Source organism: Argiope bruennichi, chromosome 10 (assembly GCF_947563725.1).
Source record: "Argiope bruennichi chromosome 10, qqArgBrue1.1, whole genome shotgun sequence".
NCBI lineage: Eukaryota > Metazoa > Arthropoda > Arachnida > Araneae > Araneidae > Argiope > Argiope bruennichi.
This window is the reverse complement of record NC_079160.1, coordinates 114,838,387-114,859,883: the sequence shown is the minus strand read 5'-3', so window position 1 is coordinate 114,859,883 and position 21,497 is coordinate 114,838,387. Positions and strand designations below refer to the sequence as shown.

Below are 21,497 nucleotides of genomic sequence, written 5' to 3'. Positions count from 1 at the left end.
CAACTACCATCCATTCAAAGAAAATAAACCTTTATTGCAGGGAGAACTGAACTGAGATAAAACTGTTTTTGTTATTGTAGAAGTTTTGGATTGCACGTGTTCCAATCTTACGGTGTTTACTAAAATTACTCATGGAGGTAGAAATTATACAATCTGCTGGAGTTGCATCAATTAAAAAAGAGTAAATGTGTTTCAAAAATACTTAAGTGTTATTTTTTATTATTTTTATTCTGCTCTGATGGTTAAATAGGATTTTTTTTGTCCATTCTGTTTTTCTAATAATGTCAGTATTCAATTCAATTATTTATCTAATCCATCACTTTTTAAATTCAATATTTTGTTTCGTACATCTTTTATAATCCGAACGAGATGAACATCGTTTATTGCGTTCTGCTCTATAATTTAGAGATCAAATCTATCAGATGTTAATGCATATTGTAAGCTTTTGATTAATTAAATGTAAAAGGAATGATTTAAGTATATTTTATTTTATTTTATTTTATTTTCCGTGCACATTAAAGCAGCTATTTTGGAGAAAAAAAATATAAATAATTTTTTAATGTAATCGCTTCTTGAATACCTAAACTCGAAATTCTGAGGGAAATAATAAGAATTTTTTTAATTTATTATTATTATGTTATTTAGTCAACTATAATGTTTTGTGTTGTAATCTTGCATCTCTAAAAATCTTTTCCAATTTTATTTTATATTAAACAGTTTGCTCCAAAAACCCTTATTAGAATATTTTTTTAGATAAACTAACACTGAATGATTTTTTCTCTGATGATGAGAATCTTTGAGATGATTTCTGCATTTAAAATGCTCTATCTTATATGAAGTTTCTTCCTAGATTTCTTCTGCAAGATCATGTTCGAGAAATAAATCTAGAGTTTGTAGCAGCTAAAGATAAAAAACGAGTTGCTGGTGAAGATAATTTGAATGATTCTAATGGCCCTCCAAAGAAAAAGCTCAAAGGTCAGAATAAACATCGTCCAAGAAACCAAAAGACTCCAAGATCAGATAAACTATGTTTCAAAATAGGATTGGAAGGATCTTGTCCATTCGGAGACAGTTGTTGTTACAGTCATGATGTTGAGACCTACTTAGCAAAAAAGCCACCAGACATAGGTTCTACTTGTTATTTATATAGAACTTATGGAAAGTGTCCATACAGTTTTTCTTGTCGATTTGCTTCAGATCATATTAAAGATGGTAAAAATATGATTTTAGAGGAAATCTTAGCAAATTATAAAGATCGAGATTTATTTGTTAACACTTTGACAAAAAATTTGCAAATTTCTTTAAGAAAGCGTAATTATGACTTTAAAAAATCAGATGAAGCATTTAAAAACTTTAATGCAACAGTTCAATCTAACAAAGCTAAAAGAAATCCAGTCATTAACAATACTGAGTATTTAGATGCAACAAGTTCTGACGTTCTTAAGGATCAGAAGAAAGATATTTTAGTGGAAGAGAAAAATGTACCTTCATTTAATAATGGAAAAACTGAAGAAACAAGCAGAACTGATGTCAAACCATTAGAGGACTTATCTTCAGTTTTAAACTGTGATCAAAACGTTTTAGAAAATTCAGTGGAAGAAAATGCTTGTATTCAATCTAATAAAGATATTCCAAGCATATCTGAAGAGTCAAATGTTTTAATCGACAAACCTTGTTCAAAATTAGAGCTTATTGTTCCTCCCAAAGTTAAAGATGTAGATTGTTCTTTGATGGAACCTGAATTTAAAAAGGTAACATTTCTAATATTCTCTAAATTTATTTATTGTGAATTTCTTTTCTTTTATTTTTCAAATAAACAAACTAATATAAAAGACATGATTTCAAAAGGCACTGAGAACTGTGTTATAGTTTTAACTATTTTACTTTGTTGTATTTTACTTCATAATTATGTAATTTTATGAAAATAGATATTAAATCAATGTTTATTCTTAAAATATTTTAAATTCAATAAAGATTTTAGGGAAATATTCTAAAAGTGGTATTATAAATGTTATCTTTGTAATATTAATTAATAATTATAATCTAAAGCAGATATTCAAATAAAGTTAAATGTATAGAAAGATTGCATATATATATTTTTATGAATCAAAAGATTAAATTTACAGCAAACCACATAATAGATATATGTATTAAAATAACTATTTATATTAGACCAATAATTATTATTTTAAAGCTTACCTGTGCTTAAGTATAAACTGTAAGTGGTATGGGATAAAATATTATTCTGGAATTATGCAAGTGTAATTTGCAGTCAATAAAAAAGTTGATACAGATCATACCAAATATATGTAGCAAGTTATTGTTTAGTTCAAATACAATTTTTCAAAATATTGGCAATTTTTTAATAGTTATTATTAAATTCTGACAACTAATTTATATTAAGGCTGTGACATAACTATAAAATGGCAAAATTGATAAAATACCAGAAGTGTTATGATTTTCAAGAGCTATGACTGAGATGTTATGATTACATAGACTAAATGGCACTGTTATTGTCCTGTCTCTAAGACCAAATAAATAAATTAATTAAAACAATGTGATGCTAAATAGCTTAATAATGTGTTGTATAGCTTTGCATCTATATATTAAATTATTTCTTTATACACTATTTCTAATCTATTAAATTGGCAATATTATAAAAAGTGATCGAGTAACCTAAAGAATTACTTGTTATTAAGGTTAATGGTGAGCGTAAGTTTTATCATATGCAATTTCTAATAGCCTGTATTATCTAATTACACCACTGTGTCAGCTTTGTGTTTCTCCAGCTGATTATTTATCTCGCATCTGCATGTAATCTTTATACCAGAAATATCGAAGTTATTATCCTGTGTGTTTGTGAAATATTATTTATTCCCTATTAAGAAAGGCACATGAAATCTATTTGAATATAAATACATAGAATTTCAAATAAGTAATAATATGTTATCATATGAAATGTGATAAGTTCTTTCTTCTTTCAAATTCTTTCATATAATGACAGCAAGAAATGCAGTGTTTAAAATATTCTAAAGAACTGTACTTCTTAACTGCATGCATGAAAATAAATTTTGATATTATATTGTTGGTTTATCTAAGTCTCTATGCCCAAAGGCTTTCAACACTTCTGGGGTTTTCTGCACAAATTATTCTTATCTCCTAATTTTTTACCTCTTTTACAAGCAAACAGAAGCTTCTAAGTTCTTTCTCCAGAGTAGTATCTAAAAGATTAATAGGTATAGTATGTGATCCATGACAATGCCTTTAAGCATTATTTACTATTAAAGGGAATTGCTACCTTTATATATAAAGTGCATCTTTTCTTCAAGGTTTCTTATTGAAACTCAGAAACATTTTATGTTAAGAAATAAAAGAAACAATTTTTATATTAAAAGTTAAACTATGATGCTGCTGAATATAATGTGTTTAAAATGTTTCTATTTCTTTCTTAGTAAAGTTACAGCTACATTTGAATGCAGTAACAATGTATGATCTTATTTTATAACCAACCTATATTAAAATTTTTATTGGATTAAAAAGAATCAAATGTATGTAAGTAATGCAGGTATATTTGTTATAGATTGTATGGAAGTTAAAAAAATATTTTATAATTAAAATTGATTTCTTTTTAACTAATAATTTTTACTAAATATTTGACATTTTAAAGGTTAAAAAAAATTAATGCCTGTTTTTACATTTTAGGTTCAAATATACAATTAAAAATTGCAAATAACAATCTTCAGAATATAATAATTAGTTATAAATGTTGAAAGAGTAACTTCATGCAATTAAAGATTTTAAACAATCATTTTTATTTAAATAGTTGATTTTTTTAAAAATTCTGCTGAATATTTTTTATTTAATGTACTAACTCATAATTTTGTTCCTGTTATGTTATTCTTATTTAATTATATCTAATATTATCCTTGGAACATGCAGATTGACTTCAAGAATAAGTTGTACCTTGCTCCTCTTACCACTGTAAGTAATTTTTAAATATATTGAATCAATTTTTTTTTTAAAAATTATTATTTTGATAGAATCAAGGAAATAGAAAATTAGTGAATGCTTTTTTCTGATCCAGGTTGGCAATTTACCATTCCGCAGAATTTGTAAAGAGTTTGGAGCTGATATCACTTGTTCTGAAATGTCAGTGGCCTTGAGTTTGCTGCAAGGTCAACAATCAGAATGGGCTCTTTTGAAAAGACATCATTCTGAAGATATATTTGGTATACAGGTTAGATAGCCTTAATTTATATTTGTTATATTTAAAATTCATAATTTGTTTCACATAAGGTTTCAAAAATATCCTTATGCATTAATAATATATTTTAATTTCTTATATCAGTTCATAGTGTTGTTCCACTATTATTATCTGTTATTTAAATTATATATTTCTGTGGTGACGCTTTATAAGCCAGATAACAGCTACGAGACATGAGAAATTTCTTTTGTCTAGTGGTCTTGTTACTCGGCTACGAACCCAAAGGTTGCGAGTTCGATCCTCGCCTATCGCCAATAGCAACAATTGATGACGTGATAAGCAAAAAACATTCATACAACTGTTGTAGCGCCCTCTACCAGAAATAAATAAAATCAAAGCTGATAAATAATCAGCCAATAAAAAATGAAGCTGATAAACAATCGGCCAATAAATAAAATGAAGCTGATAAATAATCGGCCAATAAGAGAGAAAAAAAAATGCAGCTGATAAATAATCAGCGAATAAATAAATAAAGCTGATAAATAATCAGCCAAAAAAAAAATGGATAAGACGCTACAGCCAATATATCACCACTAATAACAGCAAAAACAGGACAAAAAATCGTTCATCTCACCTCCGACGCACTGAAGGGGGAGTAATGTGGTGACGCTTTATAAGCCAGATAACAGCTACGAGACATGAGAAATTTCTTTTGTCTAGTGGTCTTGTTACTCGGCTACGAACCCAAAGGTTGCGAGTTCGATCCTCGCCTATCGCCAATAGCAACAATTGATGACGTGATACGCAAAAAACATTCATACAACTGTTGTAGCGCCCTCTACCAGAAATAAATAAAATCAAAGCTGATAAATAATCAGCCAATAAAAAATGAAGCTGATAAACAATCGGCCAATAAATAAAATGAAGCTGATAAATAATCGGCCAATAAGAGAGAAAAAAAAATGCAGCTGATAAATAATCAGCGAATAAATAAATAAAGCTGATAAATAATCAGCCAAAAAAAAAATGGATAAGACGCTACAGCCAATATATCACCACTAATAACAGCAAAAACAGGACAAAAAATCGTTCATCTCACCTCCGACGCACTGAAGGGGGAGTAATGTGGTGACGCTTTATAAGCCAGATAACAGCTACGAGACATGAGAAATTTCTTTTGTCTAGTGGTCTTGTTACTTGGCTACGAACCCAAAGGTTGCGAGTTCGATCCTCGCCTATTGCCAGTAGCAACAATTGATGACGTGATACGCAAAAAACATTCATACAACTGTTGTAGCGCCCTCTACCAGAAATAAATAAAATCAAAGCTGATAAATAATCAGCCAATAAAAAATGAAGCTGATAAACAATCGGCCAATAAATAAAATGAAGCTGATAAATAATCGGCCAATAAGAGAGAAAAAAAAATGCAGCTGATAAATAATCAGCGAATAAATAAATAAAGCTGATAAATAATCAGCCAAAAAAAAATGGATAAGACGCTACAGCCAATATATCACCACTAATAACAGCAAAAACAGGACAAAAAATCATTCATCTCACCTCCGACGCACTGAAGGGGGAGTAATGTGGTGACGCTTTATAAGCCAGATAACAGCTACGAGACATGAGAAATTTCTTTTGTCTGGTGGTCTTGTTACTTGGCTACGAACCCAAAGGTTGCGAGTTCGATCCTCGCTTATCGCCAGTAGCAACATTTCAATTTGCCTATAACTGACATAAAAAGCAATTCTTTTTTATGATTTTTTTTCTTATTATATATCCATTATTCTAATATAAAATAGGAAATTCTATTAAGTAGGTACATTCTAATGATGATAATCCTATTGTGTCTCGTTTTATTGCTAAATAACATTATTAGATCTGTGTATGAATACTTTATGAAGAAAAAAATTATTATTATGAAATAAATTTGTTTTCTTGGTTTATATTTTTTCTAAAATGATCAAATCAATATCTCGTTGATTATTTTGCTCTTATTTTTTACTTAATAAAATTGAAATTAAATATCCATCTTATTTAGAAAGAGGGAAAGGTTTTAAATTTCATAGATATTGACTCTTGATTATTGGATTACTTTATCTTCTTTATTATACATAAAAGTTATTATACTTCTTTATTATGTATATTAATGTTATATATTCACTTGTGATTGTAAATTTGAAACTTGCTATTTATATGAAAATTCTATGATGTAGACAAATTTCCATTATAATTTTTAAATTGATTATCTTGATAACTATTTGAAATAAAGTTCCTTTTTTCAGGAAAAAAAAGTTTTTTCAGGCTTTTACTCCAACATAACTCACTGTCTGGTTATGAAACCCGTGACCAGCCACTGTGCTTGAATTATAATGCATTTAAAACATTAATGCTAATTTAAAGCTTTTAAAATTTTTTTCAATGAGGAATTATCAAAAAAATATTTAATTTCTAAATATTTAAAATTTTTATTTTAAATATATAATTTTATAATTATAATAAACAGTAATGATAGTGTAAATATACATATAAAATTTTATGTTTGTGTTTTGAATAGCTATGTGGATCTCATCCTGATGTTATGACTCGGTGTTGCCAAGTTTTATCTGAAAATGCATCATTTGATTTTATAGACATAAATATGGGATGCCCTCTGGATGCTATTTATAAAAAGGTGAGTGAAAAAGATGCAAATATTTTAAAATATTACACTTTTCTTTTTATATGTATACATTTAAAAATGAAATTTATTATTATTATTGTTATATATAAAAATGATTAAAGAGTTAGAAACTTTTCATATTTTACTCTAAGACCACCTTTGATGTTCAGAAGTGCTTGAATTGTACAGTTCACTGAGGAATGATGGAAACGTGTTATTAGGTGACTGAAGTTCATGTTAACTGTAACAGAAGATTTTTGAAGAAAGTTTTAGCTATAATAAATTAAAGTTTATCAGATTTAATGTGAATATCACTGCCTACAGAAGTTTAAACTTTTTTTTTACTACTTTGTCTCATCATTTAACATTGATTTATGCTATATATATAGCATAAATCAATATATATATATATATATTATATTAGCAGCTTTTGGTAACCAACTGCTTTACCTGTATAAGAGGTGGTAATATTGTATGAGGATTATCTTAAGAATGGAAAGGCACAGTTGACAGAAGAAACATTGAATTGATATTAAAGGACGAGAACATCTCTTATGCAATATCAAATACAAGTAGCAAAACTAATAACAACAAACTGTTGTTGCCATACAATATCTATGAATACAGAAATAATAACATTAAACATAAATATGAACCTTACACCTGGAAAATTGGTTGTTCTTAATTACAGTTTCATCACTTGATATTTAACAAATCTTTCTTCAACAAAATATTTTTAAGTATCAAATTGTAATAGAAATGAAAGCCATGTTAGTTTAATAACCTTAGACCGGTACTTTTTATTATGAACATGAATCTTCTTAATGAGGTCATGTTTAATGATGTCACGGTAATATTAAAAATATTAAATGTGTCATCACCTTCTAACTGCATTTTGTTTCTCATGATAATTTAACATCAAAACACAATTCTTCTTTTATAGATTAAGTTAACATTGCAAGAAACATTTTTGAAAATCTTTTGTCATTTGTAGGGAAAATATCAAATGTCCTTTTATATGAACTTATTTTATTATAAAGATAAATCTTGTTTATCTGATATTTTCTTAAAGCAATTACTTGATACAGCTAAGCACCTTTATCATTGTTCATACAAAGGTGTATATGTAGTTTGCAAGTCTTCTTTACTATGTTCTCCTGTGACATCACTGCTACATTACTTTTGGAGTTTATCATTGTTCATACAAAGATGTATATGTTGTTTGCAAGTCTTCTTTACTATGTTCTCCTGTGACATCACTGCTACATTACTTTTGGAGTTTGAGCATTGTTGTTCTTTAAAGTGCATTTACATTAAGTCATTGTTATCAATTCATTAAAATCATGTATGTATAGAAAGAGAGAGAAAAAATGGGATGATGGCCTGTAATTATTGAGGCTAATATTTACCATCCTCAGGACAGTATTTTACTATTTTTATCCATATTTGATGTTACTATAATACTGATCTAACGTAAATTCCGCTGTTATCAAATTTGACATTCAGAAAGAAAAAAGTAGTCACATGAGTTGAAATCAGAAGAATAAACCATTGTTAAAGGTGAAAATGTGATTTTTGTCAAGTGATGTGACACCATATGAGATATATGAATATTACAATGAAGCATCCATAATTTAGCCTTCCTTGTGGTGGTAGATTTTGAATTGATGTAAGCATGAGCTCTATGCATTTGAACTTAGTGATATCTGTTCTGACTAGTCAACTACATGTTACTCAAAATTCATTTACATTTCAAAAATATTTTTTTAAAAAAATCCTGGATTTTTTTAGCATAATAAATTGAGAAAAATAAAAATGCAAAAGTATTAAAATCTGAAATTTTAGACTTAATTTTTTAAAAATAAATATTAAATTAAAGGGAAAAAAATTGAATATATTGAATTTTTTATAATTATTTGTGAATATATATGTATATAGGTTTTGTATATCTGCAGTCTCAAAGTAATTGTTAATAGTTAATTAAAATTAATTTACAAAGTTAAATTATTGTTTTTTAGGGTGCTGGATGTGGCCTAATGAACAGAATGAAGAAGTTAGAAGGCATTGTGTATGGTATTTCTTCAGTTATTGATAAACCTTTAACCTTGAAGATGCGTACAGGAATATATGGACAAGAAAACATTGCTCACAATGTTATTGAAAAAGTCAAGCTATGGAAAACTCCTATTTCTCTTATTACTGTAAGTTTCAAGCATTATTTTTTCAGATTGGAAGATGACTTATAATATGTTAAATATTTTCTGATTGATATATATATATATAAAGTATATCCTCTAAAAAATGTATTAGTTATTGAATATCTAAAGTAAGTTTTCCCCCCCCCTCAGCTTCATGGCCGATCTAGAGAACAAAGATACACCAAATCAGCTGATTGGGATTATATCAAAATGTGCAGCAAACTTGCAGACCCCATTCCGTTATTTGGTAATTACAGATTAATTTCCATTGTTTTCGTTAAATTTCCTGTAGAAAACTTCTAATATTTACATCCTTATATTTCAATTTTCCATGCCATGTTCACAAAATTTATAATAGATGAAAAATCTCTGGATAACTAGAAAATATGGAAGACTAATAATTTGGTAATAGTAAAAATTTCTCTTTCCTTTCTTTATCTGTAATTTTCTCTCGTCAGTGTAAATAATGTAAAATTTTATTTTTTCTCCTGCCTTAAAGCAAAGGTTTCAGGCTGATAACTAGAACCTATTAATAGTTTGGAAAAAAAAATATTCTACATCATCCTACGTATTGAAATATATTCTTGATAATTGTCCATTCTTTTTAGATAGCCCATGCTAAAAAAATTTTTTTGAACATTTTGACTAGTATATTTTTATTATAGTTCTGAAAGTTGACCACATTTTCAGCAGTATCTTTTGTAAAGTGTTTTTATTAAAAATAATGAATTATTGAAATAGTTCCCCCCCCCTCTGTTCACGCGAATGTTGCTTAACGCCAAACTTGGCAATGTTAAAATTACGGCAACCCCTTTACCCGCCCTTCCGGTCGAGTCTTTCAGGAGTTCATTAGAACGTTGACCCGCATCGGCTCCCCAGCCCCCGCAGAAGCTGTAAACAACTTCAGTTTGTAAGGCTTAACAAAGCCAACCGCAATGCAATACCGCAATCAGCCATGTATTATATGATCTACTCACCGCAAAAGGAGTGTATATAGTGTAAATAAAGAAGTTTAAGCAAAAGTACAGTCCACTGCTCACTTCGAATCACCATATTTATGGTCCGTGCAACCGGAGGAATTACTAGTAAAAATAATCATGGCTGATGATCAAAGAGCAAAAATCACATCTCTTAATAGAAAGAGAGGTAGTATAAAATCCTCTTTAACAAAGCTGAACTCTTTTATCGAAACGGATGATTCAAAGGACTCAATAGTGTATCAAACCAAACTGGATAATCTTCTCAAGATTAAACAAAACCTAGAACAGATTAAAGAAGAGTACTTCGTCACAGCCGAGGATTCCGAATTACAAGAATTGGAAGATTCGGTAGAAGAATTAGAAGAAGAGTGCGAAAGACTAGAGGTAAGCCTTAAGAAATTATTAGCCTCTGATAATGAACTTTTATCTGCTTCGAACTGTAATTCTCATTCTAATGAAGCATCAAGCAAAACAGAAAGCATTAGTTTCAGACTGCCGGAAATTCCACTGCCTAAGTTTTCTGGTCATTACCAAGACTGGCAGAATTTTAAAATTCAATTTGAAAATATGATTGACAATAATGATAAATTAACTGAAAATCAAAAATTATATTATTTAAAATCAACTCTTAGTAGTGCAGCTGCAGAAATAGTGACAATAGAAGAGACCTATGCCAGTTTGAAAAATGCTCTGAAAGAACGTTTTGATAATAAACGCTTATGCGTTCAAAGTCATTTCAATGACATTTTAGCTTTAGAAATCCATGCATCCGATTCGGCAAAGGGTTTACGAGCTTTTTTAGACAATTGTATTAAACATGTTCGAGCTCTTAAAATTATGGGTTTAGAACTAAACTCTTTTTCCGAATCATTATTGATCAATATTTTGATGAAAAAACTAGATAGAGAATCAAGAAGACAATTTGAACTTTCTTTGGTATCATCTAATTTACCTACATGGTGCGAATTCATTGAATTTTTAGAGAAAAGGTGTCTTGTCCTTGAAAACATTCAAGGAAGTATTACTGCAAAATCAAAACCGCAACAAGAATCATATAAAAAATCACATTCATTTTTTGTAGGAAATGATTCAAAGAAAGCGTGTATCACATGTAATAAGCCTTTACACCCTTTATTTAAATGTGAAGCATTTTTAAAATTAAATCCTGTGTCTAGATTGAATATGATCAAAAATACGCATTGTACTAATTGTTTATCGGATTCTCATAAAACGAATCATTGCCGCAGCAATAATCGTTGTAAGATCTGTTCTGGCTTTCATAATAGCCTTCTTCACATTGATTCTTCTATAAGAAATAAAAAACAGCAACAAACCTCAACCAATAAATCTAGTGATTATCAAAATACTTCATACTCTAACTCAAAAGCTTTAGTTCAAACAGAAATATCTCCTTCTCTCTGTTCGCAAGATCAACGAAAAACAAAAAATGCAAATTCATCTATTTTGCCAACTATTATTGTTTATATTAAAAACGCTGCTGGTCATAAAATACCTTTGCGAGGCATTTGTGACACTGGGTCTCAGAATTCCTTTATCACTACAGAAGTCGCGAATAAATTAGCACTTAAAAAATATAAAAATAATATAACGATTTCCGGTATCAATGGAAAAACAAGCCAGTTACATTCAAAAGTGTTAGCAGAGATTTCAAATAGCGATGAATCATACGTTACAATAGCTCAGTTGCTCGTCATTCCAAAAATTACTGAATGCATTCCTTCAATAAATAAAAAATTAGAAAAACAAAGTTTACTGGATGGATTCAATTTGGCTGATCCTATGCAAGGTCAAAGGGCAATTGATATATTACTTTCAGCTTCTTTCTTTTTTGATATATTAATGCCAGGGAAATATATTTCAGATAATCTGATTTTACTGAATTCGCGTTTCGGATTTATTGCTAGCTCTGCAAAAGAAGGAGAATCAGAATTTAATCATAAATTCTGTGGTCTTGTTACACAGAATGATAATTTAGAAAAAATAATGGAACGATTTTGGCAAGTCGAAATATTACATGAAAATCAATTTTCTTTAAGTGAAGATTCAATTTATTGTGAGAAACATTTCAAGCAAACATACAAACGCAATGAGGAAGGTAGATATATTGTGGAAATGCCAATAAAGGAGAATCCCCCTGTGTTAGGTGAATCAAAACAAATAGCGCAAAATCGTCTAGACAGTTTAATTAAAAGGCTAAACAAAAACCCGCAAATGAAAAAGCTCTATTCTGAATTCATTGAGGAATATGAAGCTCTTGGTCACATGGAAAGAGTAATGGAAGATGAATTACCAGAAACTAATTATTTTTTACCTCATCATGGAGTCTACCGGGAAGGATCTACAAGCACCCCTCTAAGAGTAGTCTTCAATGCTAGCTCCCCTAGCTCTAATGGAGTTTCATTAAATGATTTATTGTGTAAAGGTGATGTTGTTGAGGACATTTTTGAATTAATAATAAGGTTCAGGACACACAAGTTTGCCTTTACATTTGACATTCAAAAGATGTTTCGTCAGATTTTAGTTGTGCCACATCAAAGAGACTATTTACGAATTTTATGGTTTGATGAAAACTCTCATCAAGAAGTAACATTTAGATTAAAAACTGTGACATATGGCACTTCATGTGCACCTCATCTTGCCATACGCACCATTAAACAATTAGCTTTAGATGAAGCGTCGGACTTTCCGTTAGCATCGGAAATGGTTTTACGCGACCTTTACATGGATGATGGGATTACAGGCGCCCCAGATATCCAAACTGCTCAAATTCTACAACAACAGCTGATAAAAATGTTCGCAAGAGCAGGAATGTCCTTACATAAGTGGACTTCAACCTCACAAGAACTTTTAAATAGCTTTCCAACTTCTAATCCTGAAAACACTTTTCCCATAGATGAGCAGGTCTCAAAGGCTCTTGGCATGCATTGGAAGCCTTTCGAGGATTTATTCATATTCACAGTCAAGTATGAGAATAAATCTATGCTCACGAAACGAACAGTTCTTTCAGTCATTGCCAGACTCTACGACCCCTTGGGTCTGCTGGGACCAGTTATATCTAAAATGAAGATTTTTCTCCAAAAATTGTGGTTGCAAAAACTTACATTTGACGACCCCCTTCCTCCAGCCATTGGTAAAGAGTGGAGTCATTTAGTTCAATCGATTAGGGCTCTTGAGCTAGTAAAAACCCCAAGATGGATTTTAAATGAAAATCCTGTAAAATTAATTCTTCGTTGTTTCTCAGACGCCAGTGAAGCCGCATATGGAGCAGTTATTTATCTACAGTGCATCAGTGCCAATGATATAGTCACATCTAGACTTGTATGCAGCAAATCTCGAGTCTCCCCATTAAAGACTGTCTCCATTCCCAGATTGGAACTTTGTGGATGTCTTCTCGCCTCTCAACTAAAGGCCAAGGTTGAAAAAGCTTTACATCTACAAATTGATAGTGCAGTGATGTACACAGATTCTACTATTTCCCTAGCCTGGATTCAAACACCACCACATCGTCTCAAGACATTTGTTGCAAATAGAGTGGGAAAAATACAACAACTGACGCAGAACAACAAATGGCAGCATGTTTCCTCCACTTTAAACCCCGCAGATGTGATATCAAGAGGACTAGTTCCAGAACAACTGATTGACAACTATTTATGGTGGAATGGACCAACTTTCCTTCAAGAACTACCTGTTTCTGTGAACTGTGCTGACCAACAAATGATTGATGCATCTCAGGATTCTCAATTTTTATTGGAACTCAAGGACAATACCACTCACTCCTTAGTGACTTTAAATTCAGATTTTCTTACTAACTTTTTCAAAATTAGTAATAAGTATAACAAATTAATACGTGTTTTCAGTTTTCTCCTCAGATTTCTAGGAAACTGCAGAAACAAGAAGATGAAGGGTTCACTCTCCTCAAAGGAAATCGAGGAAGCAGAATTTAAATTAATTTCCCTTGTACAACAAAATGTTTCAAAAACTTAGCAAGTGGTACACAGGTAAACCCTTCTAGCAAATTGAAAAGTTTATCCCCTTTTTTAGAAAAAGGTTCTAATGTAATTAGAGTAGGAGACAGACTTAGAAATGCCGACATACCATTTCAGGTAAAATTTCCTATTATCTTACCTAAAACTCATATCCTTACTAAATTAATTATGCAAAGTATTCATCTTAAATATTGCCAATTGAAACCTAAATGTTCATTTATTTTTTGTTTATTGTATTGTCTTTGCATACTTATATATCTAGTAGTTTGAATTTAGTTATTCTGTAGTATTTAGTGTCTTCATTGTATTTTAATGTGTATTTGAACTTTATGTATATATTCTTTCATACTGAATTTTGCATTTGTTAATTTAACTTTCAATTTAAGATTTATTGTATTTCTATATGTATTGTGTGCAACGTCTTTGTACTTTTGAGAGACATTGCACGGTCGGGCGGTATGTTCACGCGAATGTTGCTTAACGCCAAACTTGGCAATGTTAAAATTACGGCAACCCCTTTACCCGCCCTTCCGGTCGAGTCTTTCAGGAGTTCATTAGAACGTTGACCCGCATCGGCTCCCCAGCCCCCGCAGAAGCTGTAAACAACTTCAGTTTGTAAGGCTTAACAAAGCCAACCGCAATGCAATACCGCAATCAGCCATGTATTATATGATCTACTCACCGCAAAAGGAGTGTATATAGTGTAAATAAAGAAGTTTAAGCAAAAGTACAGTCCACTGCTCACTTCGAATCACCACCCTCTATTTAGCTTACAGATCTAGGCTAAAACTGTAGTGGCAGATTTTCTTTAATTTAATTTCTTTTACTTAATTTAATTGCATTGATTTTATTTATTTTTTTATTTTATTACATTATAAGAAACCATGTAGTTAACTATTTATGAAACAATGTAAGTCATTTGAATTTCATGGCAGCAATGAAATCTATTTTTGAAAATTATGCAAAGAAGTTTATTTCAAAATGATTACAAATCAGTTTTATGCTAATTCTAAATAATTACTTAATTCTATAAATTATATTGAATTTTTTAAAAATTGCTTCTTGGTGCATACTTCCACCCACCAAAGTATATTTGTACCAAATTTGGTAGGTTTGAGTCAAATGGTTTATATGATAGAGGATCAATGCATTCTTTTTTATTGTTAAAATAAAGCTTGTTTTTGAAGTAAAATCTATCAAGCTGTGTATAAAATTAGATTTTTGATGTGAAGAGCAACATTAGAGCCTTTAAAACGGATATGTTGTGTGGAAGGGTAAAAATTAAGACAAACTGAACTACAAGCAGTCCCAATTTCTTATGTGATATACTATTATAAAATAGTAAAAGAATATTTTTATATGAAATTTTAAGTATTCATTAACCAATATAAATATTTAACATTTTTTGACTAATTTAATCAGAAAATTTGCTCTATTTTTGAATGTGTAAAATATATAATGTAAATAGAATATTTTGAATATTTTTTCATGTAATCAAAGTTTTAAATCCTTTCTTAAAAATATTGTGTTATGATTTATTTTTAAAAAAAATATTATAATTATTATTTTTTAGGCAATGGAGATATTTTATCCTATGAAGATTATAACATGCATATAGCAGAAACAGGTGTATCAGGTGCAATGATTGCTAGGTAGTGTATTTTAATTTTTATACAGTGATTATTTGGCTTTTTTTTGGGGGGGGGCTTTATGTTTTGTTGAAATTAATAGGTAAATGTTAAAGGTAAATTTATTTTGGAAAAATTTATTATTATTTGAAGAAATATGTTATAATTTTATTCATATTTTTTAGGGGTGCATTAATTAAACCTTGGATATTTAAAGAAATAAAGGATCAAGTGCACTGGGATATTTCATCTAGTGAAAGACTTGACATAATAAAGAAGTATACAAATTATGGATTAGAGCATTGGGGATCTGACACAGAGGTATATATAAGTTCAATACTTCTTTTTTGTTGCTATTAAGAATCTTCCTTTCTCCTCTTCCTCTGAATTATGTAGTTTAAAAACTGAATGTCTGCTTATTTTAAATTTAAGGAATTCAGTTTGAATATCAGTGAAAAAATCATATCCCTATAATCTTAAATATAAAGATTAAAATTTGTTCCTAACATTCTAAACAAAAATAATGACTCTATTTTAATTTAATCTGATGAATTTTTTTAAATATATATCATGCATTCTGAATTTTTATTTTGCAGGGAATCGAGAAAACTAGACGTTTTTTATTGGAATGGCTGTCATTTTTATACAGGTAAGATTTTATGCTTCTTTTTATAGAATAAAAAGGACTCACATTTTTCTGTTGAAATTATCTTACAACAAATAAACAAATACATTATCAAATATTTCCTAACTTAATCATTAATATATTCGATAAAGGCGTAGATCCCATTATTTTATCTGAATATTTTCTCAGATTGATATATAAATTCTAACAGTATTTTGGGTCTAATATTTTTTTTTTTTTTTTTTTTTTGTAAATTAATTTTTGGATTTTTAGGAACTTTATTATTTTGGTCTATTTGGCTCTTGACAGTGTTCTATCATTCAACTATATATTATTATTAAACCTATTGAGAAAAATCTTTAATGTTAATTTTTAAAAATAATTGCTGCAAAAAATTTCTTTTTTGCAGCATCTTGCAAAAAAGAAAAATTAGTTTTTAAAATTTGCATTCTGTTACATATGTAGTATACAGTGTAGACTCAACTATCTAATGTAGTTTAAAAAATTATTTTTTATGACAAAATAAAGAATAATTTTGTAAGTATTAAACTTATTTATTACGATATTGCTTTGTGTATTTCAAAATAGCGTAGATTGGTTTTGTAAAGCATATGTGATTCAGACATGATACAGATTTGGAATAAAATAAATAAAGAAATAAAACTTTGAACATAAAAGAATGAGTTGTACCAAATATAAACACCAAGAATCAAAATATCATTAATTGAACAATAAAATGAATACAATATACAAAGCATACTTGCAATATTAAAAATATTGTTGAATTATTACATAAAGACAAAATTAATTGATCTGAAGAATGATAAAATTAGATTCTTAAAATACTGAAATCTGTGTTTTCATGAAAATGTATTGTGTCTGATAATTTTATGTTTCCTGAATTTAGTGAGATATCAAATGATTTATCTTAAAATATTTGCAAGAATTCATTCTTAGGCATCTTTTTTCTTCATTAAATTTTTAAAGTATATACTACATAGATGAAAAGCATTAAGTACTAGCCTATATTGAGAAGTCAGAAATTATGAATAAGAGGTATAGATGGATTAGGAAATGATTATTTACCTTTTTTTTTTTTTTTTTTTACCTGGTTTTTTTTTTCCATGCCATGAAATTGAATATTTGAAAGCATAATGTATATTTATTTTCTTCTGTTATAATTTTTTATTTAAGTCATATTAAATCACAATGCCAGATTTTTTTTTTTTTTTTTTTTGTTGAAGAATAACGTTTTAATAGCCGTGATGAATTAATGTTTAATTCTTAATTTTTCATGCTATTTATTAGTCATCTTATAAGTAATTAATGGTTTATGATCAGTGACTGATATTATGAGTAATCTATTTTTAAATAATATAGTTTATAAATATATATCTTGCCTTAGATAATTCTGTGTAATGAATTGCTTATCTTCAATTGATTTGTCAAATAATTTTAATAAATGTATGAATGTAAAAATGGAGGAATCATGAAATTTTGTTACACGGGAAATGGCAGAAAGATTGCCACTGTAGTGGGAATTGGACAGTGAGTATGATCAGTTTTGATGTATGCAATAATGCCATTTACAAACATCACTTAAGCTTATCTTATTTCATCTATTTTGGATATTTGCAGTTCATAAAGCTGTTTAGCCAGGGACATCAAATGAATGCTCCATTTATAGCTTTTCCATTTTTGAAAGGGTTAGTTGTTTCATCAGATCGTATTGTGAACTAGTTGAAGACTTTCTCCAGCCATAAATTCTTGAGCCATTCTATAACTATTATTTGGAAGAGTTATGATGATACTACATTGTATAACCTCACGACTTTTTCTTGGGATCTTCCAAGAAATGTTTTCAATTTATCTTGTTTCTGTGTGAAATAATATTGATGGCTCCACATTCACCAGATTTGACCTTGTATGATTTCTTTTTCATGGGGCTATCTCAAATTATGAGTGCATCAACATTTGTCAACAACTTTAGAAGATATAAAACTTGCAATAACACAGAATATCGATGGGATACCATAAGACATGATTCTAAAGTTATGGTGAACTTTTGGATTTGTGTTGTTGTTTCTCATGGCCCTTGTCATAGACAAGCCCGCTAGCTAAGTCAACGATTTTAAGTTTAGATTAGCTTATCTTGTTTCAGTGGCGCCATTTAGGGGGAAGAGTACGACTTAGCTACTCATGTGTCACAACCCTTTTTACATGCGTTACCTTGATTCATTATTACAACCTTGATTCATATATTTCATTCATCCATCCACAGATCGTACTTTAGATCTGAATCAGAGAACGATCACCTCTGAATCAGTACCCCCCAGTGTAATTGTCTCAACTTGGAGAACTTTGTGGCCATGACAGATTTGTATGTGCACCACCCACCTTATACAAGGAGAGTCTTCGAACTCACATTCCAAGGGACGCGTATCCAAAGCCCAACCAACTAGGCTATCCCGGTTTTTTAAATTTAATTATTTGCAGTCATTTAAGCGTTATTATTTTCGAAGCATCTTGTATCACAAAGGGATTTTATATATTTTTCGGAAATAAAAATGTTTTCATGTATTTTTATCTGTTTGGATTTTAATAGCTTTTGAAAATGAAATAATCTTTCAGTCGTTGGTAGCTGAGGGGGAGGGGGCTACAACTCTTAATCTCCGAGTGTTAATGGACAACGAAAATAAGAAAGAAATCGACATATAAGGACAATTTGCCCTCAAAAGCATCAAAATTCACTCACTGCACATCGCTAAATAACAAATTGGGAAACAAAAAGACGACTTATTCCCTTGATTTCAGGAGTGGTGTGGGAAATAACTATACAGGTCAAATTTGGCTCTCTTTCAACAAATCTCTCCTATCCAGAGCTGAACTCGTTATCTCTTTTGCTTTCTCTCAATTTACGATTTTATGATATTAATTTGTTTGTATATTTCTTCAACAAAATTGCATTATTTTAATGTATAGTCGGGGTTTTTTTTTCTTTAGAAGTCACTCATAAAAAAAGTATAGGTAATTTTTTTAAATACAATTACAAATTTTGAGCTACTCAAAAGGAAAATTGTATTTCATTCTTAAGATTTTTTCCTTCTTCGCCATTGCTTGTTTCTGATCTGACGAGCCATTATTGCTTTAAATTACAACCAATAGTTGAAATATTAAATTAAAATAAATGAAAATTTCTATTGAATATTGTATTAAAACTTTACAGTTATATGTTCTTATATAATTTGCTTCATATTTGTAAAAAGGGTATTTTGTAATTGATTTTTGATAATGGAATTTTTTTAACAATTTTTCCTCACTTCTCAAGTTTTTAATTTTTTAAAGAACGTTTTGGATTCAATATTTTATTTTAATATTTTCAGAACTTATCAATCAATCTATAAATTAAATTTCAATTCTATGTTTTACTTTATTAAATAATGTAACTTGATAGTGAACTTTGGGAAAAAATATTTCAAGAAAGTGTTATATTTATTTTAATGAATTATAAATTAAAGATTATAAACATAAAATTATCTTCATACATTAATACAAAGTATTTTAAAAATTGCTTTTATCAGATTTATTTCTTTTTTTACACAGATATATTCCTGTTGGTTTATTAGAACGCCCACCACAACGTATCAATGAAAGGCCACCTCCTTATTTTGGACGAAATGATTTGGAAACTTTAATGGCTAGTCCAAGTTGTAGTGATTGGATCAAAATAAGGTGTTTACATATTTTACATAATATGTAAAATATTAAATTACATATTTTAAATAATATATATATTAAATAATATGTAACTAATATGTGTTAAATCACAGACACAAAATCGAAAATTCACTATTAATTTAAATGGACGAAGCTGAGAAATGCATAATTTAGTTTATAACTTACCCTGAGTTCAAATTTTTATTATCTGTAGCCTTTATAAAAGTGTGACATTTATTAATCTTTAATATCGCACAAAATCCATTTTTCTGTTGGTAATAAATTGTTTAAATGCTGCAAATACCATCTTTCAAAAATTTAAATATGCACAGTTTTTATTTAATAATAATGAAAAACCCTTAACATTAACTTTAGTTTTGTTTAATTATTATTTCATTAATTAAATAAACAGTCTAAGCCAATGCTTCATTAATTTTCAATTGTAAATAATTCCTTTTTGAATGAATAAAATTTTAATTAATGAAAAAATTTTAAATTGAAAAATGAACTAATGTAAAATAATAAGAAGTTTAATATAAAATGGTTATTCATCAAATTCTAAAAGAACTTTTATATCAAAATGATTTTCTTCATTATTTCTGTTAAATTACTGAAGTCTCTAAAAGAAGATTGATAATTGTTGCAATACCAATATTGTTGTTTACAATTTAATTTATATAGGAGCAATGAATATGTTTTAATGAATATTTATCACAAACTCTCATATTCATTAACATATGCTCCTATATTGAAGTACTTAAAGTTCATAAATCGCTTGTATAAAATGAAAATAATTTCTATTTTGATATGAATAATTGCATGTTCGATAAAATATATATTATTATTTTAATTTAAATTAATCTCTGTTTCTTTTATTTGCAGTGAAATGCTGTTGGGACCTGTTCCAGATGGTTTTATTTTTCTACCAAAGCATAAAGCTAATGCTTATAAATAACAAAAAAAAAATTATGTAAAATCTGAAAATTTGTTTAAAAAATAAAACAACCCTGTAAAGAAATTGTTTGGGAATCTTGTCTTATCTATTTTCAATTGTGTAAAATTCTACTTATGCAAAATGCTGTATAATTTTTTTTGTGTGTGATATTTAAATGAGAGTTCAGTTATAAAATCATGATATTTCTCTGTAATTAAAGTGAAATATAATTAATATAAATACGTAATTAAGTAGGTATATTAAATAGCTTTAACTATCAGAATCAAGAAATCTTAAAAATGATGTACCATCTAAAATGGTGATTGAGATGAGCTATCATAATCTAAAGGTTAAATTACAGAAAGCAACCTAAGATTGCAATGTAAATTGAAGTTTTAAAAGCTAAAACCGAATGTAGATTTTTATAAGAAGAACCGAAAAGACAGTGCTACATTGTCGTAGAGAGGGAGAAGCATACCCACTGGTCTATGCAGCCATTTTGGTATTTACTAATTAATAATTATATATATATTAGAATG

General features: G+C 28.8%; 1 protein-coding gene across 1 annotated transcript; it reads left to right on the top strand.

The window, feature by feature from the left end:
• Nucleotides 1–23: 23 nt before the first annotated feature.
• On the top strand, nucleotides 24–21,042 carry LOC129989484 (tRNA-dihydrouridine(47) synthase [NAD(P)(+)]-like). Its single transcript, XM_056098054.1, has 12 exons — nucleotides 24–181; nucleotides 851–1,751; nucleotides 3,940–3,981; nucleotides 4,085–4,237; nucleotides 6,765–6,881; nucleotides 8,888–9,070; nucleotides 9,218–9,314; nucleotides 15,628–15,706; nucleotides 15,868–16,003; nucleotides 16,279–16,331; nucleotides 19,911–20,039; nucleotides 20,907–21,042. Exons 1-12 carry the CDS (start codon nucleotides 132–134, stop codon nucleotides 20,977–20,979), a joined length of 2,013 nt encoding a protein of 670 aa, XP_055954029.1. The 5' UTR covers nucleotides 24–131; the 3' UTR covers nucleotides 20,980–21,042.
• The last annotated feature ends 455 nt before the right edge of the window (nucleotides 21,043–21,497 follow it).

Coding starts and splice junctions, on each gene's coding strand:
- LOC129989484 (XM_056098054.1), top strand. CDS start 132: ATGGAGGTAGAAATTATACAATCTGCTGGAGTTGCATCAATTAAAAAA. Junction 3,982..4,084: donor ACCTTGCTCCTCTTACCACT/GTAAGTAATTTT, acceptor TTTCTGATCCAG/GTTGGCAATTTACCATTCCG. Junction 20,040..20,906: donor AGTGATTGGATCAAAATAAG/GTGTTTACATAT, acceptor TTTTATTTGCAG/TGAAATGCTGTTGGGACCTG.